Raw genomic sequence first — 24,194 nt, forward strand, 5'->3', positions numbered from 1 at the left:
CCACATCATTCTGCAGAGATATGCCATCCCATCTGGTTTGTGCTTAGTGGGACTATCATTTGCTTTTCAACAGGACAATGACCCAACACACCTCCAGGCTGTCTAAGGGCTATTTGACCAATAAGGAGAGTGATGACCTGGTCTCAACAATCACCCGACCTCAACCCAATTGAGATGGTTTGGGTTGAGTTGGACCTCAGTGTGAAGGAAAAGCATCCAACAAGTGCTTAGCATATGTGGGAACTCATTCAAGACTCTATCCGAAGCGGTGCAGCCAACGGGTTTCTCCATTCATCGCGCTGACAGAAACAAACATCTTTCTGGTAAGAAGAGGGGCGGGGGCGTATGCCTCATGGCCAACGTGACATGGTGTGATGAAAGAAACATACAGGAACTCAAATCCTTCTGTTCACCTGATTTAGAATTCCTCACAATCAAATGTAGACCGCATTATCTACCAAGAGAATTCTCTTCGATTATAATCACAGCCGTATATATCCCCCCCCCCCCAAGCAGACACATCGATGGCTCTGAACGAACTTTATTTAACTCTCTGCAAACTGGAAACGATTTATCCGGAGGCTGCATTCATTGTAGCTGGGGATTTTAACAAGGCTAATCTGAAAACAAGACTCCCCAAATTTTATCAGCATATTGATTGCGCAACCAGGGGAGGAAAGACCTTGGATCATTGTTACTCTAACTTCCGCGACGCATATAAGGCCCTGCCCCGCCCCCCTTTCGGAAAAGCTGACCACGACTATATTTTGTTGATCCCTGCCTACAGACAGAAACTAAAACAAGAGGCTCCCACGCTGAGGTCTGTCCAACGCTGGTCCGACCAAGCTGACTCCACACTCCAAGACTGCTTCCATCACGTGGACTGGGAGATGTTTCGTATTGCGTCAGATAACAACATTGACGAATACGCTGATTCGGTGTGCGAGTTCATTAGAACGTGCGTTGAAGATGTCGTTCCCATAGCAACGATTAAAACATTCCCTAACCAGAAACCGTGGATTGATGGCAGCATTCGTGTGAAACTGAAAGCGCGAACCACTGCTTTTAATCAGGGCAAGGTGTCTGGTAACATGACCGAATACAAACAGTGCAGCTATTCCCTCCGCAAGGCTATCAAACAAGCTAAGCGCCAGTACAGAGACAAAGTAGAATCTCAATTCAACGGCTCAGACACAAGAGGCATGTGGCAGGGTCTACAGTCAGTCACGGACTACAGGAAGAAATCCAGCCCAGTCACGGACCAGGATGTCTTGCTCCCAGGCAGACTAAATAACTTTTTTGCCCGCTTTGAGGACAATACAGTGCCACTGACACGGCCTGCAACGAAAACATGCGGTCTCTCCTTCACTGCAGCCGAGGTGAGTAAGACATTTAAACGTGTTAACCCTCGCAAGGCTGCAGGCCCAGACGGCATCCCCAGCCGCGCCCTCAGAGCATGCGCAGACCAGCTGGCCGGTGTGTTTACGGACATGTTCAATCAATCCCTATACCAGTCTGCTGTTCCCACATGCTTCAAGAGGGCCACCATTGTTCCTGTTCCCAAGAAAGCTAAGGTAACTGAGCTAAACGACTACCGCCCCGTAGCACTCACATCCGTCATCATGAAGTGCTTTGAGAGACTAGTCAAGGACCATATCACCTCCACCCTACCTGACACCCTAGACCCACTCCAATTTGCTTACCGCCCAAATAGGTCCACAGACGATGCAATCTCAACCACACTGCACACTGCCCTAACCCATCTGGACAAGAGGAATACCTATGTGAGAATGCTGTTCATCGACTACAGCTCGGCATTCAACACCATAGTACCCTCCAAGCTCGTCATCAAGCTCGAGACCCTGGGTCTCGACCCCGCCCTGTGCAACTGGGTACTGGACTTCCTGACGGGCCGCCCCCAGGTGGTGAGGGTAGGCAACAACATCTCCTCCCCGCTGATCCTCAACACTGGGGCCCCACAAGGGTGCGTTCTGAGCCCTCTCCTGTACTCCCTGTTCACCCACGACTGCGTGGCCACGCACGCCTCCAACTCAATCATCAAGTTTGCCGACGACACAACAGTGGTAGGCTTGATTACCAACAACGACGAGACGGCCTACAGGGAGGAGGTGAGGGCCCTCGGAGTGTGGTGTCAGGAAAATAACCTCACACTCAACGTCAACAAAACTAAGGAGATGATTGTGGACTTCAGGAAACAGCAGAGGGAACACCCCCCTATCCACATCGATGGAACAGTAGTGGAGAGGGTAGCAAGTTTTAAGTTCCTCGGCATACACATCACAGACAAACTGAATTGGTCCACTCACACAGACAGCATCGTGAAGAAGGCGCAGCAGCGCCTCTTCAACCTCAGGAGGCTGAAGAAATTCGGCTTGTCACCAAAAGCACTCACAAACTTCTACAGATGCACAATCGAGAGCATCCTGGCGGGCTGTATCACCGCCTGGTATGGCAACTGCACCGCCCTCAACCGTAAGGCTCTCCAGAGGGTAGTGAGGTCTGCACAACGCATCACCGGGGGCAAACTACCTGCCCTCCAGGACACCTACACCACCCGATGTCACAGGAAGGCCCATAAAGATCATCAAGGACATCAACCACCCGAGCCACTGCCTGTTCACCCCGCTATCATCCAGAAGGCGAGGTCAGTACAGGTGCATCAAAGCTGGGACCGAGAGACTGAAAAACAGCTTCTATCTCAAGGCCATCAGACTGTTAAACAGCCACCACTAACACTGAGTGGCTGCTGCCAACACACTGACACTGACTCAACTCCAGCCACTTTAATAATGGGAATTGATGGGAAATGATGTAAATATATCACTAGCCACTTTAAACAATGCTACCTTATATAATGTTACTTACCCTACATTATTCATCTCATATGCATACGTATATACTGTACTCTATATCATCGACTGTATCCTTATGTAATACATGTATCACTAGCCACTTTAAACTATGCCACTTTGTTTACATACTCATCTCATTTGTACATACTGTACTCGATACCATCTACTGTATCTTGCCTATGCTGCTCTGTACCATCACTCATTCATATATCCTTATGTACATATTCTTCATCCCCTTACACTGTGTACAAGACAGTAGTTTTGGAATTGTTAGTTAGATTACTTGTTATTACTGCACTGTCGGAACTAGAAGCACAAGCATTTCGCTACACTCGCATTAACATCTGCTAACCATGTGTATGTGACAAATAAAATTTGATTTGATTTGATGATTTGATTTGAAGACTGTTGGAGTAGCATTCCAGGTGAAGCTGGTTAAAAGAATGCCAAGAGGTGTGCAAAGCTGCCATCAAGGCAAGGGGTGGCTACTTTGAATAATCTGTTTATCACTTTTTTTTGCTTACTACATGATTCCATATGTGTTATTTTATAGTTTTGATGTCTTCACTATTATTCTACAATGTAGAAAATAGTAAAAATAAAGAAAAACCCCTGAATGAGTAGGCGTGTCCAAACTTTTGACTGGTACTGTATGTATGTTATTTTACTGCTCTAGGGATGTAATTTACTGTATTGATTTTTAACCCTTCCTTTTTTTCACTCTTTATGCGGTGCACAATGCAGAGAACACCGGAGAGGAGAATTATAATTTAATTACCATAGTGAATTATTCTGTTTGTTTGTGTCAATTAATCCCATAAGGGATGGGATGCCAATTGACACGAAACTAAAATGTAATTCATTCATATCCACCATAAACATGCTGATGGTTTTGTGTGTGTCTGTCTGTCTTCTCCAGTCTCTCTGCAGGACATCAACATGCGTAAAGCGTTTAAGAGCAGCACCATCCAAGACCAACAGGTGGTCTCACGGACCTCAGTCCCCAACCCTGTGGTAGAGATGTACCATCGCTGTGACAAACCTCCACCGCTCAACATACTCAGTACCTATAGGTTGGTACCTTTTTAGTATACTCATCTTCTTGCCTGACTACCCATCCACACCGATCTGGCCAAACACCACACCCACCAGCATTTCTTCTCCACAATGAGTCTGGATTTGCTTTCCTCCCTGACGTCTTGTAGAATGCAAACACATTCCGACCGTTTGAATTGGTCCCAGAAACCGATGGGTTGGGCCAGAGCCGGCCTGGCCTAACTTCATTGGCTTTGATACTCTGATTGGTTAGAGATTATCCAATGGCTGATTCATTTGTTTTGTACACCGCCCCTCATTTTGACTCTCCTATTGGTTAGTTAGACCTCTGTCCCCAACCCTGTGGTGATGTACCATCGCTGTGACAAACCTCCACCTATCAACATACTCAGCCTCTATAGGTCAGTACCTCAGTATACTCAGCCCCAATAGTCAGCCTGTAGGTCAGTTAAACCACCACCTCGCTGAAAGCATACAGGTAAGATCATCCTCACCATTGCTGTGAATCCCAGTCTGATGCTGAGAAAGGCACGTCACTGACCCAACACTGTGAATGACTAATGCAAAAGGTGCAATGCACCTGACCCATTTCGATCTCTCTCTTCCTCCCTTCTCTCTCTCTCTCCATCCCTCTCTCCAGGGATGATAAGAAGGATGCGTTGAAGTTCTACACAGACCCCTCCTACTTCTTCATGCTGTGGAAAGAAAAGATGCTGCAGGCCACGGAGGACAAGAGGAAGGAGAAGAGACGACAGAAGGTGGGTGTGTTTATATGTGTGTGTGCAAGTATGCAGGTGCGTGTGTGCTCGGTCTCTTCATTCTCTCTGTCACTGCCTCTTTCTCTCTCTTTCGCTCTGTGCCTCTGGTAGTTGTCTCCTTGCTGACAGTGATTGTGTTCAAACATGTCAAGTCAACTTCTGTCACTAGAGTCACTCCAGTGTGTGTGAGGGTGTGCTGAACTTTACGATACTGTATGCTTGGATGGGGAAAGAGAGAATGTCATCCATTACTACTTCACTGCTATGTTCTTTGCATCTCCACATGCTTCTGTTTATCATTCTGTCTTTATCTCACATTCAATTTGCTTTGCTGCGTTATAATCCGGACTGTGTGTGTTGAGCTCAACCACACCCTCACGCCCATTCTACTTCCCATTCCCTGAGAAACACAACCCCTCTTGCTGTCTAAAGACAACTTCAGTTATAACCCCTCTCTCGGACACCTAAAGTGCATTCGGAAAGTATTCAGACCGCTTTACCTTTTCCACATTTTGTTACGTTACAGCCTTATTGTAAAATGCATTACTACAACAACAAAAAATCCTCATCAATCAGTTTTGAAAAAGGTGGCCATTAATAAGCTGGTCAAACATCTCTAAAACTAAGAACATTGTATTTGGTACAAATCATTTCCCTAAGCTCTTGTCCTCAGCTGAATCTGGTGATGAATGGTGTTGCTGTTGAACAAGTTTAGGAGACTAAATTACTTGGTGTGACCTTAGATTGTAAACTGTCATGATATATAGATGAGTTCGACCGATTTATGATTTTTTTTCAATGCCGATACCGATTATTGGAGGACCAAAAAAACGATACCGATTAATCGGACGATTTTTATATTTATATATTTTTTTATTTTTTTATATATATATATTTGTAATAATGACAATTACAACAATACTCAATGAACACGTTTATTTTAACTTAATATAATACATCAATTGAATCAATTTAGTCTCAAATAAATAATGAGACGTGTTCAATTCGGTTTAAATAATGCAAAAACAAAGTGTTGGAGTCTTCAATATTCCCAGGTAAGAAGTTTTAGGTAGTAGTTATTATAGGACTATTTCTCTCTATACCATTTGTATTTCATATACCTTTGACTATTGGATGTTCTAATAGGTACCAGCCTAATCTCGGGAGTTGATAGGCTTGAAGTCATTGCGAAGAGCTGTTGGCAAACGCAGGAAAGTGCTGTTAGAATGAATGCTTATGAGCCTGCTGCTGCCTTCCACCACTCAGTCAGACTGCTCTATCAAATCATAGACTTAATTATAATATAATAACACACAGAAATATGAGCTTTAGAGGTCATTAATATGGTAAAATCCGTAAACTATAATTTTGAAAACAAAATGTTTATTCTTTCAGTGAAATACGTAATCGCTCCGTATTTTATCTAACGTAACGGGTGGCATCCATAAGTCTAAATATTGCTGTTACATTACATTGCACAACCTTCAATGTTACATCATAATTATGTAAAATTCTGCCAAATTAGTTCGCAACGAGCCAGGCGGCCCAAACTGTTGCATATACCCTGACTCTGCGTGCAATGAACGCAACAGAAGTGACACAATGCCTATTACCGATTGTTATGAAAACTTGAAATCGGCACTAATTGCCATTCCGATTAATCGGTCGACCTCTAATAAATGTATATGTACAGTATATCACAAAAGTGAGTACACCCCTCACATTTTTGTAAATATTTGAGTATATCTTTTCATGTGACAACAGTGAAGAAATGACACTTTGCTAAAATGTAAAGTAGTGAGTGTACAGCTTGTATAACAGTGTAAATTTGCTGTCCCCTCAAAATAACTCAACACACAGCCATTAATGTCTAAACCGCTGGCAACAAAAGTGAGTACACCCCTAAGTGAAAATGTCCAATTGGGCCCAAAGTGTCAAAATTTTGTGTGGCCACCATCATTTTCCAGCACTGCCTTAACCCTCTTGGGCATGGAGTTCACCAGAGCTTCACAGGTTGCCACTGGAGTCCTCTTCCACTCCTCCATGACGACATCACGGAGCTGGTGGATGTTAGAGACCTTGCACTCCTCCACCTTCCATTTGACGATGCCCCACAGATGCTCAATAGGGTTTAGATCTGGAGACATGCTTGGCCAGTCCATCACATTTACCCTCAGCTTCGTCTTGGACGACCACTATGCTATGAGACTTGAAATTGAGCTCAGGTGCATCCTTTTTCCACTGATCATCCTTGAGAAGTTTCTACAACGTGATTTGAGTCCACCTGTGGTAAATTAAATTGATTGGACATGATTTTGAAAGGCAAGCGCCTGTCTATATAAGGTTCCACAGTTGACAGTACATGTCAGAGCTAAAACCAAGTCGTGAGGTCGAAGGAATTGTTCGTAGAGCTCTGAGACAGGGGAAGGGTACCCAAAAAAATATCCAGCATTTAAGGTCCCCAAGAACACATTGGCCTCCATCATTCTTAAATGGAAGAAGTTTGGAACCACCAAGACTATTCCTAAGAGCTGACTGTCAATCTGACACAGCTCCAGAGTTCCTCTGTGGAGATGGGAGAACCTTCCAGAAGGACAACCATCTCTGCAGCACTCCACAATCCTCAGTAAAAGGCACATACCAGCACGATTGGAGTTTTACCAAAAGGCAACATGAGAAACAAGTTTCTTTGGTCTGATGAAACCAAGATTGAACTTGTTGGCCTGAATGCCAAGCGGCACATCTGGAGGAAACCTGGCACCATCCCTACAGTGAAGCATGGTGGTGGCAGCATCATGCTGTGGGGATGTTTTTCAGCGGTAGGGACTGGGAGACTAGTCAGGATTGAGGGAAAGATGAATGGAGCAGAGTAATGCAAGATCCTTGATGAAAATCTGCCCTAGAGTGCTCTGGACCCCTTACTGGGGGCGAAGGTTCACCTTCCAAAGGGACAACAACCCTAAGCACACAGCCAAGACAACGTAGGAGTTGCTTCGGGATAAGTCTCTGAATGTCTTTAAGTGGCCCAGCCAGAGCCCTGAATTGAACCCGATCAAACATCTCTGGGGAGACCTGAAAATAACTGTGCAAAGACGCTCCCCATCCAACCTGACAGAGCTTAAGAGGATCTGCAGAGAAGAGTGGGAGAAGCTCCCCAAATACAGGTGTGCCAAGCTTGAGACTCTAGGCTGTAATCGCTGCCAAAGTACTGAGTGAAGGGTCTGAATACTTATGTAAATGTGATATTTCAGTTTTGTATTTTTAATAAATGTGCTAAAATGTCTGAACCTATTTTTGTGATGTCTTTATGAGGTATTGTATGTCGATTGATGAGAGGAAAAATAAATGTAATACATTTTAGAATAATACTGTAACATAACAAAATGTGGAAAAAGTCAAGTGGTCTGAACAATTTCCAAATGCACTGTATATCCCGCCTTTCTGTCCCCCTCCTGTCTTCTGTCCCATCTTCTCCCTCACTCTGCTTCAACTCCCCCGTGCCACTATCGCCCCTGTAAACCTCCAGACTTTCACCAGTAGACTCTCCTCCTCCTGCCCTCTCTTTTCCCCTACTCTGTCTCTCCCATTTTGTGTAACCATAGTATATCTAATGTGTTAGAGCTCTCTATCTCCACGTCTCCCCATCCAGACCAGCTGTCCGACCCACTCTGACCAGGGTAGACCCCACAGCAGACAGGCTCCACCTCGCAGCCCACTACCCAGCTCCGTAAGACCACCACATCCATAACTATGTTCCCTTGTCCCCAGTCCTTGTTTCCTCCTGGGTCCTCTGGGTGTCCCCCTGGTTTCCCCCTGTCCACTGCTATGTCTCACTGTCCCTTGTCCCTTGTGTGTTCAATGTCTTCTACATCCCTGTTCCCTATGTCCCCTGTCCATGTCTCCGCCCTGCTCCGTAAGACGCCACCTCTACGTTCCGGTCTCCTCCCAGCTCCCAGACCCCTCCGTCTGCGTGTCCCCCCTCCCGTCTCTGTCCCTCCACCAAGCTGGTCCCTTATACCCATTCGTCTATGTTTGGGACTGTTTTATGTTGTGTTGATAATGTTTTATATTGCTTAACATTGCTTAAAAGTTTGGCTTATAGTGGGACTGGGTGAATTCTGCTGGTCGACGGTGAGTGAAAATGGTGGAATGGATCTTGCTCTCTCTGTTTGTCCCTGTGTGAAGAGAATACTATCCATAATAAATGCAGCCCTTTGTATTTGTTTGTTTGTCTCTCCTTCCTCCACTCCCCTCCGTCACTCTATCAGGAGCAGCACAAACAGGTAGAGGACCCGGGAAGGGAGGTGAAGAAGGTTCGTAAAGCCCGTAATCGCAGACAGGAGTGGAATATGATGGCTTATGACAAGGAGTTCCGACCCGATACCAGACTAACCCCCTCACCCTATCACGGAATGTCCTCCGAGGGGTCGCTATCACCCGATAACAGGTGAACCCAGAATCAAATAATTGGTGTTTTTTCACATTTTGTTACGTTACAGCCTTATTGTAAAATGGATAGCATAATGTGTTTTTTTACAGACAATACCCCATTATGACAAATCAAGCCCAGGTTTTTGGAAATGTTTGCACATTTATATATAACAAAACATTTAATTGATATATATATTGGGGAAATCATCATGGGGAAATCAAAAGAAATCCGCCAATACCTCAGAATTTGTTTTTGTAGACTTCCACAACTCTGGTTCATCCTTGGGAGCAATTTTCAAATGCCTGAAGGTGCCATGTTCATTTGTACAAACAATAGTACAGGAAGGAGACACGTTCTGTCTCATAGAGATTAACTTACTTTGGTGAGAGAAGTGCAAATCAATCCCAGAACAACAGCAAAGGAACTTGTGAAGATGCTGGAGGAAACGGGTACAAAAATATTTCTGTCCACAGTAAAAACGAGTCCTATATCGACGTAACCTGAAAGGCCGCTCAGCAAGGAAGAAGCCACGCTCCAAAACTGCCATAAAAAAGCCAGACTACGGTTTGCAACTGCACATGGGGACAAAGATCGTACCTTTTTGAGAAATGTCCTCTGGTCTGATGAAACAAAAATAGAACTGTTTGGCCATAATGACCATCATTATGTTTGGAGGAAAAAGGGGGAGGCTTGCAAGCTGAAGAACACCATCCCGACCCTGAAGCACATGGCAGCATCATGTTGTGGGGGTGCTTTGCTGCAGGAGGGACAGGTGCACTTCACAAAATATATGGCAACATGAGGATGGAAAATTGTGTGGATATATTGAAGCAACATCTCAAGACATCAGTCAGGAAGTTAAAGCTTGGTCGCAAATGGGTCTTCCAAATGGACAATGGCCCCAAGCATACTTCCAAAGTCATGGCAAAATGGCTTCAGGACAACAAAGTCAAGGTATTGGAGTGGCCATCACAAAGCCCTGACCTCAATCCCATAGAAAATTTGTGGGCAGAACTGAAAAAGTGTGTGCGAGCAAGGAGGCCGACAAACCTGACTCGGTTACACCAGCTCTGTCAGGAGGAATGGGCCAAAATTCACCCAATTTATTGTGGGAAGCTTGTGGAAGGCTACCCAAAACGTTTGACCCAAGCTAAACATTTTAAAGGCAATGCTACCAAACTTCTGACCCACTGGGAATATGATGAAAGAAATAAAAGCTTTAATAAATCATTCTCTACTATTATTCTAACATTTCACATTCTTAAAATTAAATGGTGATTCTAACTGACCTAAAACAGGGAATGTTTACTAGGATTAAATGTCAGGAATTGTGATATACTGAGTTTAACTTCTTGACGCTACCCATCCCTTTAGCGGGATATTGTCATCAACAACCGCTGAATTGCATAGCGCCACATTCAAATATTATTACTAAAAATATTTATATTCATGAAATCACAAGTGCAATAAAGCAAAACACAGTTTAGCCTTTTGTTAATCCACCTGTCGTGTCAGATTTTGAAAATATGCTTTACAGTGAAAGCAATCCAAGCGTTTGTGTAAATTTATCGATCGCGCGAGAACATTATGTACACCTAGCATCAAGTAGCTTGGTCACGAAACTCAGAAAAGCAATCAAATTAATCGTTTATCTTTGATGATCTTCAGTTGTTTTCACTCACAAGACTCCCAGTAAACACAATAAATGGTCCTTTTGTTCCATAAAGATTATTTTTATATCCAAAATACCTCCATTTATTTGGCGCGTTATGTTCAGAAATCCACAGGAAAGAGCGGTCACGACAACGCAGACAAATTCCAAATAGTATCCGTAATGTCCACAGAAACATGTCAAATGTTTTTTATAATCAATCCTCAGGTTGTTTTAAAATATATAATCGATAATATATCAATCGCAACTGTCTTTCTCAGTAGGAAAGGCAATGGCTGCCCAAACTCTGTTGCGCCAAGCAAAACGCTGCTGGCACCCGGCCATACAATGACGCAATGTTGTCTTTCTCGCTCATTTTTCAAAGTAAAAGCCTGAAACTATGTCTAAAAACTGACACCTTGAGGAAGCGATAGGAAACGGAATCTGGTTGATATCCCTTTAAATGGAGCAAAGGCAGGCTATGGAACATGGAGTTTTCAAAATAGAAGCCACTTCCTGGTTTGATTTTCCTCAGGGTTTCGCCTGCAATATCAGTTCTGTTATACTCACAGACAATATTTTGACAGTTTTGGAAATTTTAAAGTGTTTTCTATCCTAATCTGTCAATTATATGCATATTCTAGCATCTGGTCCTGAGAAATAGGCCGTTTACTTTGGGAACGGTATTTTTCCAAACATAAAAATAGTGCCCCTAGCTTCAAGAGGTTAAATGTATTTGGCTGAGGTGTATGTAAACTTTCGATTTCAACTGTATAGTACCATTCAAAAGTTTGGACACACCTACTCATTCAAGGGTTTTCTTTATTTTTAAAATTTTCTACATTGTAGAATAGTGGTGAAAACATCAACTATTATATAACACACATGGAATCATGTAACCAAAAAAAGTGAGATTCTTCAAATAGCCACCCTTTGCCTTGATGACAGCTTTGCATACTCTTGGCATTCTCTCAACCAGCCTCATAAGGAATGCTTGTCCAACAGTCTTTAAGGAGTTCCTAATTATACTGAGCACTTGTTGGCTGCTTTTCCTTCACTCTGCGGTCCAACTCATCCCAAACCATCTCAATTGGTTTGAAGGTGGGTGATTGTGGAGGCCAGGTCATCTTATGCAGCACTCCATCACTCTACTTCTTAGCCAAATTGCCCTTACACAGCCTGGAGTTGTGTTGGGTCATTGTCCTGTTGAAAAACAAATGATCGTCCCGCTAAGCGCAAACCAGATGGGATGGCGTATTGCTGCAGAATACTGTGGTAACCATGCTGGTTAAGTGTGCCTTGAATTCTAAATAAATTACTGACAATGTCACCATCAAAGCACCCCCACGCCATCACACCTCCTCCTCCAGGCTTCACGGTAGTAACCACACATGCGGAGATCATCCAGTCACTCACAAAGACATGGCAATTGGAACCAAAAGTCTCAAATTTGGTCTCATCAGACCGAAGGACAGATTGCCATTGGTCTAATGTCCATTGCTTGTGCTTCTTGGCCCAAGAAAGTCTCTTCTTCTCATTGGTTTCCTTTAGTCGTGGTTTCTTTGCAGCAATTCTACCATGAAGGCCTGATTCATGCAGTCTTTTCTGAACAGGTGATGTTGAGATGTGTCCGTTACTTGAACTCTGAAGCATTTGTTTGGGCTGCAATTTCTGAGGCTAGTAACTCTAATGAACTTATCCTCTGCAGCAGAGGTAACTCTGGGTCTTCCTTTCCTGTGGCGGTCCTCATGAGAGCAAGTTTCATCATAGCGCTTGATGTTTTTTGTGACTGCACTTGAAAAACGTTCAAAAGTTCTTGAATTTTTCCAAGTTTCTCTTTTGCTTTTTTGAGCTGTTCTTGCCATAATATGGACTTGGTCTTTTAGCAAATAGGGCTATCTTCTGTATACCAACCCTAATCGTGCAAACTTTTGACTGGTACTGTATATACTGTGGGCTTCAAAATTACTGGAACCCTGACTGGCAATGCACAACAATACTTTAAATAATATAAACAATATAATTATAGAGAGAAACTCAAAATACCAACATGTGAGAAATAATGTACTTTATTAATGTTTCAGTGGAACTAACTAAAATCATACAATTATATAATACAAAATGAATTTCACCAAAATCAAGGTTTTCATAATTATTGGCACTCATCATTTAGTACTTAGTGCAACCACCTCTGGCAAGGATAACAGCAAGGTTTTCCTGTCATGTTTGACAAGGTTATGGAACACATTTGTAGGGATTTTGGACCATTCCTCTATGCAGATCCTTTCAAGATTTTTCATATTCTCCGGTTTGCGCTTATCAACTGCCCTCTTCAACTCAGCCTACAGGTTTTCTATTGGATTGAGTTCCGGTGAATGAGATGGCCATGGCAGAGCATTAATTTTGTTGTCACTGAACCAGTGTATGGATTTTGAGTTATGTTTTGGGTCATTGTCTTGTTGGAAAGTCCACTTACTGTCAAGTCCCAGCCTTCTGGGAGAGGCAACCAGATTGTCAGCCAAAATTGCCTGATAATTCATTATGCCATTAATCTTAACCAGTGCCCCTGGACCTCTGCAATTAAAACAGCCCCAAAACATCACTGACCCACCACCATATTTCACCGTGAGTATGCGGTGCCTCTCCTTTTATGCATCTCTGTTTCGATGCCAAACATGACAATGCTGTATCTGACCAAAACGTTCAATTTTGGTCTCATCTGACCAGAGTGCCTTCTTCCAGTCATAATTTAAATGACATTTGGCAAACTCCAAGCACTTGCTTATGTGTCTGGAGGTCAGAAAGGGCTTTCTTCTGGCAATGCTTCCAAAGAGCCTGTGGTTGTGGAGGTGGCGTCTGGTGGTGCTTTTTGAAACCTGGTGACCCCAAGACGCCACCAAGGCCTGCAATTCTTTCACAGTGATTCTTGGGGATTTTGTTGCTTGTCAACAGTGAAGAGGCAACTCTGTGATGCTGGCCTTTTAGGCAGAGTTCCTCTGTCCAGTGTCTGTGTTCTTTTGCCCATCTTAATATTTTAGTTTTATTGGACAGTCAACATGGCTTTTTCTTTGCAACACTGTCTAGAAGGCCAGCATCCCGGAGTCGCCTCTTCACTGTTGACGTTGAGACTGGTGTTTTGCAGGTCCTATTTTATGAAGCCGCCAATTGAGGACTGTTTCTCAAAGTCGACACACTAATGTACTTGTCGTCTTGCTCAGTTGTGCACCGGGGCTTCCCACTCCTCTTTCTATTCTGGTTAGAGACAGTTTGGGCTGTTCTGTGAAGGGAGTAGTACACCGTGTTGTACCAGATCTATGCTGATGCTCCAGATACTCAACTAGTCTAAAGAAGGTCAGTTTTATTGCTTCTTTAATCAGAACAACAGTTTTCAGCTGTGCTAACATAAATACAAAAGGGTTTCCTAATGATCAATGAGCCTTTTAAAATGATAAACTTGGATTAGCTAACACAACGTGCCACTGCAACACAGGAGTGATGGTTGCTGATAATGGGACTCTGTACACCTATGTAGCTAGTCCATTAAAAAACTGCCGGTTCCAGCTACAATAGTCATTTACAACATTAACAATGTCTACACTGTATTTCTGATCAATTTGATGTTATTTATAAGTACAATTTGCTTTTCTTTCAAAAACAAGGACATTTCTAAGAGGCCCCAAATTGTCTGTATGTCCCTTGTTTAGATAAGTATTCAGACCTGACCTTGAGTTCAGGTGCATCCTGTTTCCATTGATCATCCTTGAGACGTTTCTACAACTTGGAGTCCACCAGTGGTAAATTAATTTGATTGGACATTATTTGGAAAGGCACAAACCTGCCTATATAAGGTTCCACAGTTGACAGTGCATGTCAGAGCAAAAACCAAGCCATGAAGTCGAAGGAATTGTCCATAGAACTCCGAGACAGGATTGTGTCGAGGCACAGATCTGGGGAAGGATATCAAAAATGTCTGCAGCATTCAAGGTCCTCAAGAACACAGTGGCCTCCATAAGTGGAAACCACTAAGACTCTTGCTAGAACTAGCTGCCCGGCCAAACTGAGCAATTGGGTGAGAAGGGCCTTGGTCAGGGAGGTAACTGGCAGAGCTCCAGAATTCCTCTGTAGAGATGGGAGAACCTTCCAGAAGGACAACCATCTCTTCAGCACATCACCAAATCAGGCCTTTATGGTAGAGTGGCCAGACGGAAGCCACGACAGCCCGCTTAGAGTTTGCCAAAAGGCACCTAAACGATTATCAGACCATGAGAAACTAGATTTTCTGGTCTGATGAAACCAACATTGAACTCTTTGGCCTGAATGCCAAGCATCACGTCTGGAGGAAACCTGGCACCATCCCTACAGTGAAGCAAGGTGGAGGCAGCATCATGATGTGGGGATGTTTTTCAGCAGCAGGGACTGGGAGGCTAGTCAGGATTGAGGTAAAGATGAATGGAGAAAAGTACAGAGAGATTCTTGATGAAAACCTGCTCCACAGCACTCAGGACCTCTGACTGGGGGCGAAGGCTCATCTTCGAACAGGACAACGACCCTAATCACACAGCCAATACACCGCAGGAGTGGCTTCGGGACAAATCTGTGAATGTCCTTTAGAGGCCCAGCCAGGGCCCAGAATTGAACCCGGATGAACATCTCTGGAGAGACCTGAAAATAGCTGTGCAACGACACTCCCCTTCCAACCTGATTGAGCTGGAGAGGATCTGCAGAGAAGAATGGGAGAAGCTCCCAAAATACAGTTGTGCCATGCTTGTATCGTCATCCCCAAGAAGACTGAAGTCTGTAATCACTGCCAAAGGTGCTCCAACAAATTACTTAGTAAAGGGTCTGAGTACTTATGTAAATGTGATATTTCACTTAATTATTTTTAATAAATTAGAAAAAATGTCCGAACCTGTTTTTACTTTGTCATTATGGGGTATTATGGTAGATTTGATGGGGGGGGGGGACAATTTAATACATTTTTGAATAAGGCTGTAACGTAACAAGATGTGGAAAATGTCATGGGTCTGAATATTTCCGAATGCAATGTACATGTGTCATGAATTGTTCAGTGACTGGCCAGTCTTCAGTGTGCTTAAGCACAGCCTAGCTCTCTTCTGCCCTCTGCTGGGTAAAATAAATGACCCCTCCCTCACCCTCCCTCTCCTCTCCTAGGTCTGTGGCATCAGACATGGGCGAGCTCTCCTACCCGTCCAGCCCTAACCACCCCTCCCAGCCCCCCTCCGCCCCCCACCCCATCGACGGTGTCCCCCACCTCACCCAGACACCACAGACCCAGTCCTTAGACAGGGGTGGGTACCCCCGACCTAATCTCCCCTCTGGTGTAGTCGCTGGGGGAAGACATATCGCCTCTCTGGGGCGCACTCAGCTCCCCCACGCACCCCCCGCCTCCTCTGAGGGGGGAGCACTCAATGGGCCACGGCAGCAGTCTGTCAAGGACTACAGGGCATATGGGTAAGAACACCACATAGAAATAGAATCACCAAACACTAAATTAACTGTGAATGTGGATTCTAGGAATTCTAATTCTTGAAGCCTTTGTAATTCTAGAATAATATATTTGATATTGACATTTGACATAACATTTAATTTGATTTTAGTTTTAAGAGGTTTGTTTGAGCCAACAGATTTGCCCACTGATGCCAATTCGTGTCTGATTGATTGTGTTATTTTTATCTCTCTCTCTTTCTGTCTTTCTCTTCCTCCTACCTTAGCGGCCAGCCATCAGCCATCCCCGAGTACTTCACCCCCCCTGCCCCTCCCCCTCCCCCACCCCTCATCCCGTCCGCCCAGACTGCCTTCGACTCCACCTCCTCCTCCCCCATTCTCCCCCCCGGGGCCGTGGCGGTCATGTCCCGCCCTTACAGTCCCTCCCCTACTCCCCCCGCCCCCCCTGCCAACTATGTCCCCTCCCCCTCTCACACCCCCTCCGGTGCCCCTCCCGCTGCCCCCCCTCCTCCCCCACCTGGTCTACCCCCCTCCCACATCCTGCCTCTGGCTCACGCCATTGGTGGAGAAGCTCCTGCCACTAGGAAGGGCCAGATGCCGATGATTCCGATAAGCGACGCTCGCAGCGACCTGTTGGCTGCCATACGTAGAGGTGAGAGAGTTTTGGGGGGTGTGAGGGGGGTGTGTGTCGGGGTGTGTTTATGAATGTGTTTTTTTTGTTTTTTGTTTAAGTTTGTTTTCGTGTGTGTGTGTGTGTGTATGTGTGTGTGTGTGCTTAGGTGTGCTTCCGATCAGCAATGCTCGCAGTGAACTGCTGGCAGCCATACGCAGAGGTGAGACCGATAGAGGGTATGTGTGTGCGTGTGTGCATGGATACAGTGCCTTGCGAAAGTATTTGGCCCCCTTGAACTTTGCGACCTTTTGCCACATTTCAGGCTTCAAACATAAAGATATAAACTGTATTTTTTTGTGAAGGATCAACAACAAGTGGGACACAATCATGAAGTGGAACGACATTTATTGGATATTTCAAACTTTTTTAACAAATCAAAAACTGAAAAATTGGGCGTGCAAAATTATTCAGCCCCCTTAAGTTAATACTTTGTAGCGCCACTTTTTGCTGCGATTACAGCTGTATGTCGCTTGGGGTATGTCTCTATCAGTTTTGCACATCGAGAGACTGACATTTTTTCCCATTCCTCCTTGCAAAACAGCTCGAGCTCAGTGAGGTTGGATGGAGAGCATTTGTGAACAGCAGTTTTCAGTTCTTTCCACAGATTCTCGATTGGATTCAGGTCTGGACTTTGACTTGGCCATTCTAACACCTGGATATGTTTATTTTTGAACCATTCCATTGTAGATTTTGCTTTATGTTTTGGATCATTGTCTTGTTGGAAGACAAATCTCCGTCCCAGTCTCAGGTCTTTTGCAGACTCCATCAGGTTTTCTTCCAGAATGGTCCTGTATTTGGCTCCATCCATCTTCCCATCAATTTTAACCATCTTCCCTGTCCCTGCTGAAGAAAAGCAGGCCCAAACCATGATGCTGCCACCACCATGTTTGACAGTGGGGATGGTGTGTTCAGGGTGATGAGCTGTGTTGCTTTTACGCCAAACATAACGTTTTGCATTGTTGCCAAAAAGTTCAATTTTGGTTTCATCTGACCAGAGCACCTTCTTCCACATGTTTGGTGTGTCTCCCAGGTGGCTTGTGGCAAACTTTAAACTACACTTTTCATGGATATCTTTAAGAAATGGCTTTCTTCTTGTCACTCTTCCATAAAGGCCAGATTTGTGCAATATACGACTGATTGTTGTCCTATGGACAGAGTCTCCCACCTCAGCTGTAGATCTCTGCAGTTCATCCAGAGTGATCATGGGCCTCTTGGCTGCATCTCTGATCAGTCTTCTCCTTGTATGAGCTGAAAGTTTAGAGGGACGGCCAGGTCTTGGTAGATTTGCAGTGGTCTGATACTCCTTCCATTTCAATATTATCGCTTGCACAGTGCTCCTTGGGATGTTTAAAGCTTGGGAAATCTTTTTGTATCCAAATCCGGCTTTAAACTTCTTCACAACAGTATCTCGGACCTGCCTGGTGTGTTCCTTGTTCTTCATGATGGTCTCTGCGCTTTTAACGGACCTCTGAGACTATCACAGTGCAGGTGCATTTATACGGAGACTTGATTACACACAGGTGGATTGTATTTATCATCATTAGTCATTTAGGTCAACATTGGATCATTCAGAGATCCTCACTGAACTTCTGGAGAGAGTTTGCTGCACTGAAAGTAAAGGGGCTGAATAATTTTACACGCCCAATTTTTCAGTTTTTGATTTGTTAAAAAAGTTTGAAATATCCAATAAATGTCGTTCCACTTCATGATTGTGTCCCACTTGTTGTTGATTCTTCACAAAAAAATACAGTTTTATATCTTTATGTTTGAAGCCTGAAATGTGGCAAAAGGTCACAAAGTTCAAGGGGGCCGAATACTTTCGCAAGGCACTGTACATGTGTATCCACCTGTGAATGAGTACATTTAGCGTATTTGAAATGGCTAGCTAGTTTTTGGTAGTGTTGCACGATATACTGAAACTTCGGTACTTTGTTGATACTAGAACATGAAAACCGGTTCAGTATTAGATTTTCTGTTACTTTCGGTACTTATGTCAAATGTGTCACGTTGTATACTTATTTAGAGGACCAAGTCTGTCTATCAGCGCAGCCGATGTCCTTTATAGCGCCAGAGCAAGGTGCCTGCTCCACTTACTCATTGCTAGCTCTAGCCTGTCCTGAGGAACCACTGCACTCACTGGGAGTCTGGATCACATCATGTTGGCTCACCACTTATGCTGCACAGAATGTTATCACACTTGAATAATGCATCACGGCATGTAGAAATGTTGAAAATGTTTATTACTGTTCGCAAAACAATGTCTATAAAGGAAAGAACACTTTACAATGCAAGAAGATACCGGTAGCTTCCAGCGTTGTAGGCTAACTTTCCTTGCTCGCTCTGTTTGTCATAATATGCTAACCATAATGTAAATTATACTGATTTCAAAGCCGATTGTCACCAAAAACTTGATTCATTCACATCGCCTCCCTCGCATCATTTCTCTCCCTCCAATTGACTTGAGTGCATGTGCCTCTTAAATAACCTCAACACTGTGTCTTAAAGAGACACCGCACACTTATGAAATAAGAAAATGCTTCCTCTATGAAAACGTTGTTGATCAATAAAATAAGTCCCAAATCAATGGGAAACAGATTTTGTCATCTGCAGCCCCTTGATTTACCCAGTTTATCAATAGAGATTTACCATTCAAATAAATAAATTACCGTTATGTAGTAAGATAGATTGCAGAATTGTATAATTGGTGCATTAATGTGTACATGCCTGTCTGAAATATTGACATAAAAAAATGTAGAATGTAATGATATTGAACTCAAAAGATTACCAACGATTGAACAGAGCAGTAGCTGAGTTTCTGTTTATCTGTATCGAGTATCATGATGGTATTGAGTATCGTGATACTTAACCTGGTATCAGTATCGAAGTCAAAATTCTGGTATCGTGACAACACTAGTTAGCTGTGTGTTTGTATCTTCCCTTTTGTGATGAGACCTAGAATGAGATCATTCCCCTTAGAAGCATTGCTTTGGTGGACTGTAGGGTTGCAAAATTCCCAGGTTTTCCAGAAATTCTGATTGAAAGATTCACAGAATTGTGAGGGGGAAAAAAAAAAAACCTGGCAACTTTCAGAAAGTTACAGGAATTTTGCAACAGGTAAGGCTGCTTCTGTGGGTGACACGCTGTCGATGTGTTCAGAGGATCTCTGGTTCAAGCCCAGTGAGGGACAGGAGCAATGCTGTTCCACACCCACACACACACCACACACACACACCACACCACACCACACCACACCACACCACACCACACCACACACACACACACACACACACACACACACACACACACACACACACACAGAGCTTTATATGTATGTATCTATCTAACCCCTCACTCCCTCCATCCCTCCTTCAAACCTTCCATCTTTCCAGGTATCCAGTTGAGGAAGGTCCAGGAACAGAGAGAGCAGGAAGCGAAGAGAGAGCCAGTTGGAAACGACGTGGCCACCATCCTATCACGTCGCATCGCCGTTGAGTACAGTGAATCAGATTCCGACTCCGGAGGGGAGGACAACGGGGAGTGGTCCGACTGAAATGGGTCAGGGGTCAATAGGTTAAAGGGGACAAGTGTTAGGGGTCAAGTGGAGGTGCTTGTGAGGAAAGGGTGTTCAAAACTTTATTCAAAATTATTGAATTCAATTTCTGTTGCCTACCACACACATATAGACTTTAAAGGGAGAGACCAACCACCAACCTACCTAACTCCCCCACTCTAGCACATTGTTGTGTGCTTGAGTAGTATTGCTAAACACACTACATGACTTCTACTCAAGCACTATAACACAATCAATGAAGCAATGCTATAGTAGAGGACTACAGTACATACCAGTGTGCAGTCGTGGCCAAAAGTTTGGGAATGACACAAATATTAATTTTCACAAAGTCTGCTTCCTCAGTTTGTATGATGGCAATTTGCATATACTCTAGAATGTTATGAAGCGTGATCAGACGATTTGCAATTAATTGCAAAGTCCCTCTTTGCCATGCAAATGAACTGAAACCCCCAAAAACATTTCCACTGCATTTCAGCCCTGCCACAAAAGGACCAGCTGACATCATGTCAGTGACTCTGGCTGGAGATCTGGAGATCACTCTGTCATGCTGATCGAGTTCGAATAACAGACTGGAAGCTTCAAAAGGAGGGTGGTGCTTGGAATCATTGTTATTCCTCTGTCAACCATGGTTACCTGCAAGGAAACATGTGCAGTCATCATTGCTTTGCACAAAAAGGGCTTCGCAGGCAAGGATGTTGCTGCCAGTAAGATTGCACCTTTGGACTTTTGGAGGATGGCCTGGTGTCAAGAAGGGCAGCAAAGAAGCCACTTCTCTCCTAGAAAAACATCAGGGACAGACTGATATTCTGCAAAGGGTACAGGGATTGGACTGCTGAGGACTGGGGAAAAGTCATTTTCTCTGATGAATCCCCTTTCCGATTGTTTGGGGCATCCGGAAAAAAAGCTTGTCCGGAGAAGACAAGATGAGCGCTACCTTTAGTCCTGTGTCATGCCAACAGTAAAGCATCCTGAGACCATTCATGTGTGAGGTTGCTTCTCAGCCAAGGAAGTGGGCTCACTCACAATTTTGCCTAAGAACACAGCCATGAATAAAGAATGGTATCAACACATCCTCCGAGAGCAACTTCTCCCAACCATCCAGGAACAGTTTGGTGACGAACAATGCCTTTTCCAGCATGATGGAGCACCTTGCCATAAGGCAAAAGTGAAAACTAAGTGGCTCAGGGAACAAAACATCGATATTTTGGGTCCATGCCAGGAAAATCCCGAGACCTTAATCCCCTTGAGAACTTGTTGTCAAACCTCAAGAGGCGGGTGGACAAACAAAAACCCACAAATTCTGACAAACTCCAAGCATTGATTATGCAAGAATGGGCTGCCATCATTCAGGATGTGGCCCGGAAGTTAATTGACAGCATGCCAGGATGGATTGCAGAGGTCTTGAAAAAGGAGGGTCAACACTGCAAATGTTGACTCTTTGCATCAACTTCATGTAATTGTCAATAAAAGCCTTTGACACTTATGAAATGCTTGTAATTATACTTCAGTATTCCATAGTAACATCTGACAAAAATATCTAAAGACACTGAAGCAGCAGACTTTGTGAAAATGTATTTTTGTCATTCTCAAAACTTTTGGCCATAACTGTACAGTACAACACTACAAAAAGCTAGAACTCAACTTCCCTTTGCTTAAGTCAACTAAATGAAATGGTCCGAAATGGAGGGAAGGGATTAATTGTAAATACATAGAGGAGCACAAGTGAGATAAAAGGTGGGTGACACATTCATGTTTTATTTAGTTATTCATTCAGTTATTTATTTTATATGGCACATAAATATGCAAATATGTACCCACAGCAACTAACACTAAGCATCAGAAAGTTCAGATAGTTGACCTTGATAACGCTAATTCTAGAAGACAGACAGACAATGTTCTGGTGAATTGTCACTGCAACACATGAGGGGGGTGGGTGTGATGCACCCTGGAATACCATAGTGTGTGAAACTGCATAGGATCCCTCTTAACAACTCAACACCTCCCACCTCTTCTCCACTTGTAAACAACAACAAATTCATAAAATAAAACCCAGCTCATAAAAGAAAATACCAGTGTGCAGTGCTTTTAAATATGGCTTTACACTTTAACACAAGTTTTAAAATGAATGTTTTAAGATAATAATAACACTATATAGGTTTGTATCAGCAACAATTAAGCTGTATGGGAGTGAACGGACATACTAGTTCAGTATGATGCAGTGAGTTGATGTATTTTCAAGAGCACATTTTTTCAGGGCATGTGGAATTGTGGGTAATGAATTGTGTGTAATAATCAGTCTCAATATTAGACAAGGTTCATTATATCTATACTCAAGTCTCCGCTTTTTGTTTGCTGTATGAAGTAACATTGTACAGCTGCCTAGCTAACTCATCTAACGTTACTCACGTTGTCTCAACAACGTTTAAACAACCATTCAAACCACTAGACTTTGCAGACTTTATTTGTCTGTTAATTCTGTATTTGCTCAGTGGTTTTAGTGCAGGGGTATCAAACTCCTGGCCCACGAGACAAATGTGCCCCCCGAAATGATTTAATGTGGGGCAAAATGAGTTTGTAACCAAAGGGATGATCCCTGATCATAAGGCTTTTAATAAGTACAGGTTTTAAAATGAAGAAAGAAAGACATTGAGAAAAGAAACGCATTGAAAATACTTTATTTTGTGTTGTTTCAACGTTACACGGGATAAGAAGCTAATTAAAAGGGACATTGCACCTTTAAAATATATCCCAACTGAACATAAATACAGTATGAGTAAGTTGAATCATAAACACTGATCTAATGTCAGTTTTGTGGTTTACCCCTAATGGTAAGGGTTGGGGAGGCTATGCTGATCCTAGATCTTTAACTATGGACAACTTCTATCCTCAATATACAGTACATAAGAACAGCTGGAATGTGATAACAAAACAAATAGCAGCAAACATTGTAGTTTCATGACAACAAAGTTATAATTTGCATTCTAAACTAGAATGTCTTGGAACTATTAGTGCCAACATGGTAAATATACAACTTCTAAGGTTCAGCCTCAAATTATACCATATTCTCCATGGAGTGCACTACTTTTGATTAAATACTACTTTGTACTAAAAGTATTGCACTAGTATATATGGAGAATAGGGTGTCATTTGTAGCCGAAGTCAATTTAACTCAGTGTCTCTCAAGCTGTATATAACTAACATTCTGTGTTTTAAATGAAATTGTATAGAATTTTGGTAAGAAACTGCTTGTAAAGGGTATCTAGATAGAGAATTTCTGTATTACACGAAACAAACTGTAGGCAAAGTATGCATGTATTAATAGCTAATAATAAATGTGAAGAAAATTCTGACTGTGTAGCCTACTTATTGAGTTATTTGAGGAGGGATTTGGTGGGGGAAGAAGTCTTCCTGCATTCTGACAAAGAAGAAATTAATAAATATATATATGAGTCGGAAGTTTACATACACTTATGTTGGAGTCATTAAAACTCGTTTTTCAACCACTCCACAAATGTCTTGTTAACAAACTAGTTTTGGCAAGTCGGTTAGGACATCTACTTTGTGCATTTCCAACAATTGTTTACAGACAGATTATTTCACTTAAAATTCACTGTATCACAATTCTAATGAGTCAGAAGTTTACATACACTAAGTTGAATGTGCCTTCAAACAGCTTGGACATTTCAGAAAATTATGTCATGGCTTTAGAAGCTT

At 43.2% G+C, this 24,194-nt stretch overlaps 1 protein-coding gene across 2 annotated transcripts in view; it reads left to right on the forward strand.

The window, feature by feature from the left end:
* Positions 1 to 23,830, forward strand: part of LOC139378797 (actin-binding protein WASF3) — a 62,713-nt gene extending 38,883 nt beyond the window's left edge. The window contains exons 4-10 of one of the 2 annotated variants that reach the window (XM_071121301.1): positions 3,793 to 3,946; positions 4,570 to 4,687; positions 8,337 to 8,414; positions 8,956 to 9,134; positions 15,943 to 16,242; positions 16,503 to 16,888; positions 20,299 to 23,830. In XM_071121301.1, coding sequence (XP_070977402.1) covers positions 3,793 to 3,946; positions 4,570 to 4,687; positions 8,337 to 8,414; positions 8,956 to 9,134; positions 15,943 to 16,242; positions 16,503 to 16,888; positions 20,299 to 20,459 — 1,376 coding nt within the window. In that variant the 3' untranslated portion in view covers positions 20,460 to 23,830. The remainder of the gene's footprint in view (positions 1 to 3,792; positions 3,947 to 4,569; positions 4,688 to 8,336; positions 8,415 to 8,955; positions 9,135 to 15,942; positions 16,243 to 16,502; positions 16,889 to 20,298) is intronic. The other variant, XM_071121302.1, reaches the window with a different exon arrangement.
* Positions 23,831 to 24,194: the final 364 nt, after the last annotated feature.

The sequence above is a fragment of the Oncorhynchus clarkii genome, chromosome 21 (assembly GCF_045791955.1).
Source record: "Oncorhynchus clarkii lewisi isolate Uvic-CL-2024 chromosome 21, UVic_Ocla_1.0, whole genome shotgun sequence".
Classification (NCBI taxonomy): domain Eukaryota; kingdom Metazoa; phylum Chordata; class Actinopteri; order Salmoniformes; family Salmonidae; genus Oncorhynchus; species Oncorhynchus clarkii.